At 43.8% G+C, this 8,851-nt stretch overlaps 1 protein-coding gene across 2 annotated transcripts; it reads left to right on the forward strand.

Annotated features, from left to right (window-relative positions):
- The first annotated feature begins 394 nt into the window (after positions 1-394).
- On the forward strand, positions 395-4,025 carry Sgf29 (SAGA-associated factor 29). Of its 2 annotated transcripts, none has more exons than XM_012483298.3 (2): positions 395-2,408; positions 2,926-4,025. In XM_012483298.3, the coding sequence occupies exon 2, from the start codon at positions 3,005-3,007 to the stop codon at positions 3,884-3,886; it is 882 nt and encodes a 293-aa protein (XP_012338752.1). In that variant the 5' UTR covers positions 395-2,408; positions 2,926-3,004; the 3' UTR covers positions 3,887-4,025. The 2 variants fall into 2 exon arrangements, with proteins under 2 accessions (XP_012338752.1, XP_086771477.1); XM_086915351.1 differs by having other exon boundaries at positions 2,396-2,531.
- Positions 4,026-8,851: the final 4,826 nt, after the last annotated feature.

Genomic DNA, 8,851 nt, shown 5'->3' on the forward strand with positions numbered 1-8,851 from the left:
TCGATCATTAGGATACGTTCCGGGAGGCAAGATGGATTCTCTTACGTTTCTCTCTCGTACGGTGCGAGAGAATTATACATGTATACACATATATAAGACGTGAGCTCAATGAAACGTGATCGTCATATGTGGGAAAATGGTGCCAGCGATAAAATGGAATTAATATTACGCGAGAGTTAAAAGACAGACGCTATCGATCAACCGAATCCGGGATAATCTATTAGAGTTTAATATCCAGTAATAATAAAGTCGGATCATTTATTGTTTTCTCCGTTTACGAGCAAATAATTTGTTCCCGGCGTTTCATTACAAATGGACGTGGTGGAGAGATAAATCAAGAGAGTAATAATTATAAGTCAGATGGAAGGAGAGGGAGAGAGAGAGAGAGAGGGAGAAAGAGAGAGAATTTCTTAAGAAACTCGTGACTATGATGTTTGGAGAGTTAACGTATTCCATGCGTCAAAGTCATCGTCGCAAATGAATTTTTTTATCCGGCGATTATGATCCTTTTTTAAATTTTTTTTTTTTTATTTTTAACAGCCACGTTTCGTCGGACGTTGAAAATACTTTAAATAATACGGTGTGCGCAGAAATGATCGGTGTTATTTTTGTACGGAAGCGAACAATGGCTTCTGTTCTATAGAAGCGACCAGGTATAAATAACGTATCGCCCCTGTGTATAGCCCTTTTGTCCTGTATCGTGCCGTGTCACCTAATCATTATTGCAACTATCTGGGAAAGAATACTTATAGCTGCTATAATACAATACGCAACACATCAATCGTTGCATTTACCTGTGTCAAAAATAGAGAAACGAGAGAGGGGAAAAAAAAATTCTATTTTTATATTTAAATTTACAAACTTCGTATTTAAAAATACGATCCTCTTTAATTTTTCCAATCCAATCGATCGTACTTTACTCGCTTTCTTATTATCATACCGCCTGTGCGTATCCACGAATCTATTCTCTTCTGCCTGATCTTTATTCAGGCGACCGCACCAACGATACCGCAATGTAAATTTTCCAAAATAAGAAAACAAGGTTCCAACCCACGCGACCTGGGGCGCATTGTTCGCGCCGCTTGGGAACAGGTTGAATCGGCAACGATTTCAGGTTGACGTGCGTGCGCAAGGGCCACGTACGCGCCACTGGCACGCGTGACACGCATCTCATTGCGAATAGGTCACGGAGTTCGTAAGAACTCGACTACCTTGCGTTTATAGTGCGGTCACGGTGGAACGCAGCGATCGTTTTCTTGCGCCAGTGTTCATGAGATTCTCGACGAAGGAACGCGAAACGCGTCGCTATCGGCCGTTAGCGATGATGCACACCGCCTCTGATGTGTAACGATCGGATCGGTATCGAGGCGGTACATCATCCGCGAGCTAACAAGAACGAGCTAGAGAGCTTTTCCGCGCTCGATGATTTACGCATCGATCGGTGAATGTATAAAATATTGAAATTGATTATTTTTCTCGAGGATATGCAGCTCAATTGCAGCGATAGTTTCGGGTTTAATTTATTGATCTGATTTCGCAGAGTGTAGGATGAATATTAATATAAATCGAACATGAGAGAAATATAAATTCGAAAATGGAGTTCACTAAAGAAAATGAATTCGCGCGTGGAAACTTCTTAGATTTACAAAAATTTAGAACGTTGAACGAAGAATGCAATATCTCTGCGGATGTTTGTATTTTTCACAGGAAATCTTGCGCTTTTTTATTAAAATTTTCAAACAATTCTGCGCCAACTGCGGAAAACAACGAAAGATCCACTTTATATTCTTGAGATAGGTACTGATGTTACAACGGATAGAAGATGAAATTATAGTAGATTTTACCAAGCCCCCTTTGTACGGATTTGTAGCAAACTGCATGTAAATAGAAATATTCGTAAAACGTTGCAATTTCTCGGTTCCGTTTGTTGGAATATCCATGGAAAATCTGCAATAATGTTATATTTATTTCGAGCACCTTGTTTTCGTGCATCACGAATAACCATTGCTCGTGTTGTCAATTTGTAAAATCATATTGTTAATCCCACGTTGTACACGTTTATATTTCATTTTATAACGCGCAATTTCACGTGCACGAGCTTAACAATACATTTCATATAATTCATAAATCATTAACGAGAAATTTCAACGAGATAGAGATTATACGTTGAAATGGACAAAATTATTGCCACTTGGATAGTTGGAGCATTTGCCGGGAGGTGGCAGCACCACCTTAGCCAAGATCGCAACATAGATGGTGGGAGAAGCAGTATGGCGCAGAAGCGTGGCCGCAGTCGATTGTGCGACGTTGAGTTGGTTAGTGCCGCCTGTAACTTCGTGTTAGAAAGGCGAGTATTCAACGATTTTCTTCGACCAATTGACACATCGAATTATCTTGTGTGAAATGAGGTACGTAACTCGTTTATATTTTTCTCTAACGATCATGTTCAAGCGTGCTTTTATCGATCCATCAACCTGGCCGTTTGACCGGTTCCTCTATCATTAATTACGCGAAGAAATTAGTTCGTTTTTGTAAGTTTCTGTCGTCGAGCGATAATTTCATAGTGACATTTATTCGGATTAATATTCGTTAATAAGCTATTTATTATGTGTCTAACGTATCATTAGAGTTTCATAGATAAAATATCGACATATGGTCGTGTTGTAGCTCATCGCGTGTTATGTCGAGATTCAACCATAAACGTCGCGAGTTCAAACCTCCTCCCGGAGCGGGAAATTTTTTTTCACATTTCTTTTTCGTTACGATTCATTTAACCTCTTCGGCGGTATCTCGGCACATTACGAAATATTATTTATATACGTATAACTTGATACACGTATATAAATAATAAATGCGTAATTTATATTAAACTATATTCATTACTAAACACAAAATAACAACAGTTTCACGCATTTTCGTTCACAGATTACCTATCCATAGGCAGAAAATGAAAACATAAATAAAACGTTGCGCGTAACTTCGTTTCGGATCGAAATAATTGAAAATGCCGTTCACAGCGGATGCTGCGGCCAGCCAGATACAGGAACGATTGAAGAACTTATACCACCTGGTACACGAAATCGAAACGCAACGGGTACGTTCGGAGCACAATCTGAACAACATTATAAAGACTTACGAGAAGGTGACCCCGGAAGACAAAGTGTCCCCCTATTACCAGCAGAAATTGAAGAATCTCTACAACGCGGCAATAGGCGATTCCCAACAGGAGGAGGAGATATTGCGTAAAGCTTTGGGGAAAATCAACGAGATTCGAGCAATTAGGAACGAGCGGCGGATACAGGCGCGGAATGCGGGGAACAAAGAAACCATTCGCCGAGGTGCGCTAATGAAGATGCTGCTGAGCACCGCACAGACGCTCCCTCTGTACGTGGGCAAAACACCGGGGGCGAAACCACCCCCCCTTTGCGGAGCGATCCCAGCGGAGCCTACGTATATCGCGAAAATGGGAGACATGGTCGCAGCCCTGGTTAAAGGTTCGGAGGAAGAGGAAAACTGGATCTTGGCCGAAGTGGTGCAGTTCAATCCGACGACGAACAAATACGAAGTGGACGACATCGACGAGGAACAAAAGGACAGGCACACGTTGTCGAGACGAAGAGTGGTGCCTCTTCCATTGATGAGGGCTAATCCAGAAACGGATCCCCACGCTCTCTTCCCCAAAGGGTCTATCGTGATGGCGTTGTATCCTCAAACGACCTGCTTCTACAAAGCAGTGGTGAATCAATTGCCTACCACAGCCACCGAGGAATACGAAGTCTTGTTCGAGGACGCGACATACGCGGACGGATACTCGCCACCTTTGAATGTCGCGCAACGTTACGTAATTTCTATCAAGGAGAGCAAGAAGAACAAAAGCCAATGTTAACGGACAATCTATTTCTCGCGTCAGTATTATATACCCGACGATTGTTTGTACTCGCTTACCGATCAGTACAAACGTTCGTTTTTGTACAAGAGACTGCACTGATTACTTATATAATAAAGTTAACGATTTTCGATAATAATTGTCGCCCATCGTCGCCCATCGTTCGAGCATCGAGCGTTCCACTCTCTATCCTCGTCTTTATCACTTGTCCAAATCCTCCTCGAATGGAAACTGTTGTTCGAGCAAGTACTTTATTTTTCGATCTAATTATCCCCTTACTGCGTATCGATATTTTTAACGAAATCACACGGTTTGTGCCGTTAAGCTTGGGGGCCGGAGCTGAATCGAGGGCTCGTGATCCAAGGAAATAACCACGTACTGAGAGTTGGGATCCCGTTTCCGCGATACTCTTGCTATCCTCGCTGATGGTAATTGGCGTAGATTATATAACGATAATAGCGGCATTCTTGTACACGCGGGTGGATCTTAACCTGGATTGGTTTGACCTTTCGTGGAATCGATCCTCCGTGACTGCTTTCGGCCGAGCGATTTCTTCCTGTACGGAATAACTCTTCTTTTTTTTCGTGCTGACGCGACCAAGACAGAGAACAAAAGAGAGAGAGAGAGAGAGAGAGAGAGAGAGTGAGAGATTTTTGGTGGCTCGCAGGATTTTGGAGGAAGGGAGGAAGAGGGGCTGAATTCGACACGAGACTGAAAGGCGAGCCGCCTGGTTCGCCATCGAAAAAGGGACGCAGAACGAAAGAGAGTGGCGTGCAATAATTGATTCCATAATCGGTGGCTGCCGCCAGACATCAAAGTGACTCGGTACCCCGTTCCAACCCCTAACAGACTGACCGGGCCGATCTTCATTCATTATTTAACTTAACTAGTCCTGCTCGAAGTATCATAAAAAAGCGGCTCCGCTTTCGTCGACACGTACTTTGCCGGATTTCTTCCTTGAAATCGCCCGAATCGCTTCGACGATCCTTTTCAATAAAGCATTCTCGTTAAGGATCAGAGAACGTAAGTGTATATATATATATATATAAGGATCGAAAGTAAGTATAATAATTATGAAAATTATTACTAATTACTCGTTACGTCGTTCTAGGAGCAATAATCGAAATAATGAACAACCACGTACACGAATTTATTATTACATCAACGAAGAAAAACGGCCATTTCCAAGCGCGATGCGTTAACCTCTTCGAAGTAACGGCGACGTGTGAAGCCATTTCCAGTCGAGGGAATTAATTCAAGCATCGCGATTAGCTTTCGCGAATTCTGAACGACTTGCGCAACGGCCACGTGTACGCGTACCCCTATAGACACGCGTATCTCGAAAGGAAGTCGACCTAATCGAACCTCCACGAATCGAGTTCCTGCGGCTGGTGGCCGATACAAGTGGATTCGAAGCATGCAAGCGGCCGGAAGCTAAAACGAACTTGCACCAGGGCACGCGAGCTCCTTCCTTTTTCCACCCTCGCTTCGAACACAGGTTTCCTCCTCCCTTCCTTTCATTCGTTCCACGTTCTCAGTTATCTCGGGTAATTCCTCTTCCAGGCGGTTTTCGCCCTTCTTCCCAACCCCCTTCCTTTTTCTTCTCTTCTCTTCTTTTTTCTCTTCCCCGACCCGATGTTCTCGCGGCGCGACCCGCTCCTCCAATAATGGCGCGCGGTATTTTTCTTTCGCCACTTCGTAATTACCGGCCGTGCGCCAGCCGAGGAATATTTTATTTCGCTTCGAAACGATCGATCCACCGACCCTGGTATCTGTCACTGCGGTTCGCCGCCCGAGCTGTTCCGCCATTCGCTCCCGGCCATCATTAGTCTTCCTTTCGATAAATTGGCGGCCAGATGCGGCCCCGTCGAGGTGTCACCTTTGCGGCTTCCCCCGTTTTCTCGGCCAAGGATGGGGGATAATGTCCGGGGCTTATTAACGTTCTGATGCAACCACTTCCGGTAACGAAGGGAAGGAAAAAAATTATTTTGCGTCGAACGAACGCGTTTCTAAATTCTAAATTTCTTAGATAAATTCGTGCAGAAATTTTATGGAAATTACGCGTTAATTTTCGCCTCGTAACAAAGGAGAGCTCGTTTTTAAGAACGAGGCAGGTCTCGATGAGAAAATCGGAAACCGATGAGCCGAGCCGTAGTTGAACCCTTCCCCCTCTCCTGATATTCCAGGAAAAGGGATTATACGATGTCCGTGCGTCGGACAGCCCGAGTAGATTTTCATTTTTTTCTTTTCCTTTCTTTTTTTTCTTCTTAATTAATACAAGCCCGTACAATGGTACGGCGGAGAAGGTCGATAAGGGCGGGTAACGAGCTGCCAACGTCTAATCCAATCCCGACGTCGAAAACTGTCAGGATTCTTGCAGGACGTGTAATGAGTTCTGGCCAAGAAAAATCTAGATGTTAATAACTTTTGGCCTTTGAACGGAGGGTGGGTTTGAACCGCGGATCGACCGAACGAAAAAGTGGAAAACAATACCCGTTATCCGCTTCTCGTCGACACCTTGAACGAATGGGATAAATTTCTAAACAGACTTGGACACTAAAGCTATCTATGCCACGATGCCTCTTTTTTCCTGCTCGATCGAAAGCCGGCGACGCTTTAGACGAAATAGGGAGCCGCTTGTGAACGGTTCGAGACGATTTTTAAATTCGATTCTATCCCGTTGCGCGAGTCGAGGAACGCGATATCGCGGGGAAGATCAGATGCTGGATTCGAGCAAACTTGTTTGAATAAATAAGGGTCACGAGGCATCTCGATCTAATTGCTGTACCCGGTATCATTGGTTCACGTGGGACACGAGGCAGTTTCCAACTGTGTGGAAAGCGGCACGGTACATAGATTATTAATCTTGTCGCGACCAATCGATAACTCGTACTCGAAATCTTACAGTTCAACGAAAGGGACTGGTTTTAGGTTAATAGGTCTCGGTAGAGGCACGAGTTGGTAATTCGATTGCCTCCGCTAATGCAGCATCAGGCATTCTGGATAATTGAATGCGACGTTATAACGATCCGTGAGTAATACAGGTTTTCTTTTCTGTTTTAGAGAATAACGATTTCTTCTATTTCCCGTATTTCAACGGGACGTTTATCTTTTCACGCCAGTTTCGATTTCAATCTCTCGTTCGACATTCAGCGTTTCGAACATGGGAACCAAAGGAAGGAGAGAGCGAGAGAAGGGGTGGGAGTGGGATGAGCCATCGAGAGGGCGAATAATTCATAAGCGGGCGGTTTCTCGTTAATTAATTGCATTTGCCAATGAAGGCGGGGCAGTTTGAAACTTCCTTCATAATTCAGACGTATAATCGGTTATCGCGATCGTTATCTCGCGTTGCGGCGCGATCCTACATATATACGTCCCCGGAAATTAGCGTACGCTTTTACGACTTTCTCGCCGAAGGAATTTTAATCTCGTGGACAACGTCGCCGGTGCTGTTTCCGTTGTCGTTGCGACGAACGATTCGAAATTTAACCGGGTCGCAACGATATACAAAATGCGCGATAATATTGAAACCGGAATGGGAGAGGGAGAAAAAAAAAAAAGAATTCCTCAATGGACGTTTTATATTTTTTTCGAAAAAGCAATTTTAAACGGTTGCCGGGTTCGTGCATACTTTATTTTATTACCGGGCATATTGTATTATCTTTCGATCGAAAAGCCGGAAAATTTGAAATTTCGAAAGTATGAATTAAATATCTTGATTGAACTTTTTCGATGTGATAAAAATATTTCATCGAGGGAAGGTGAATTTCGTCCAATATCCATCATTCCAAAATTGAAACGGTTAATATTCGAGGTATCGCGCGAAGAATAATTTATATCTGTCTCGCGGTATATACGCGATAATACGGTTTAAGAACGGACACGCTGTTTGCCAAAAGTGTCACGAGCGTGTTGTTATCTCTCGAAACGAGAGGAGGAGGAGGAGAAGAAGCGTCTCGCGATTGAAAAGTGCATCGGCTGCTGCGGGGATAAATAAAAATCCGTTGGACGATAATATCGCGGGTGTTGGCCATTAATCACCGACGGCCGCGCATACCTTTTCCAGGTCAACAAACTCGCCACGTTTCAATTCACAAGTCGGCCATATTTGCCGGCCGTTGCGGAGACCGATGGCCTTTCGCGAAGTTACTTATTTCTGGACCGTGTCCACGGTCTCAGTGGGTCACTGGATACGTCTAGTTCCACGGCGGATGATTAATTCCAACCTCCCATCAGGGATATTAGTTTTTAATGCGGCGTCCTTGTCGTGGGGATTATAATAATTAGCTCGGTGTCGCGCGTGGGCCAACTGGCTGTACGACGTCCCAATCGTGTCGTCCATCGTTGTTTCCTCTCGCTCTGCTTGCTCTCGAGGAATAGTTACAGTTCGCGTTTATCCGAATTTGTAAACGCGTATATCGCGGTTCGAAGTTGCGAAAACCGAACCCATTGCGTTTTGTTTCAATTTATTTCGATTACGCGGCGGATAATTAAAATTAGATTCATCTTATCAAGATCGTCATCTGCCTGGATTCTTCGAGTAAATCGCCTGTTGGAAAATTAATTTCGACACTCGGAGTACAACATTATCCTGTCCTCGTTTCAACTTCGTTCATATTCGTTTATTCCATATTTCGAACTGGACAACTCGTTTTAACTCGTACGTGACTTTTTGAAATCGGGACGTAACGAGATCCTCTTCTGCCTCACTGGCAACAACGTGATACGTGAGATAAAATACGTCTTCATCAGGCAATTTCGAACGTTTTGTCTGCATCTTCGTTCTTGGAAACTTCAATCGAATACGTAAGAAGAAACAAGGTTAATCGGTACGAAATTCCGTGTAAGATTTCGCGCGTGCTGTAGAAACTTGAACTTGGAACTTTCTCGGTAAAATGCTCAACGCTTTAACATCAACCGTATAACTTCGTCTCGCGCCAAGTGGAAATGTCTTTCGTTCCCAAC

Source organism: Apis florea, unplaced genomic scaffold, assembly GCF_048593485.1.
Source record: "Apis florea isolate Af1SG1 unplaced genomic scaffold, ASM4859348v1 contig_3772_pilon, whole genome shotgun sequence".
Taxonomy (NCBI): Eukaryota; Metazoa; Arthropoda; class Insecta; order Hymenoptera; family Apidae; genus Apis; species Apis florea.

What these genes read in the sequence shown, in the direction of transcription:
- Sgf29 (XM_012483298.3), top strand. Translation starts at nt 3,005, where the DNA reads ATGCCGTTCACAGCGGATGCTGCGGCCAGCCAGATACAGGAACGATTG.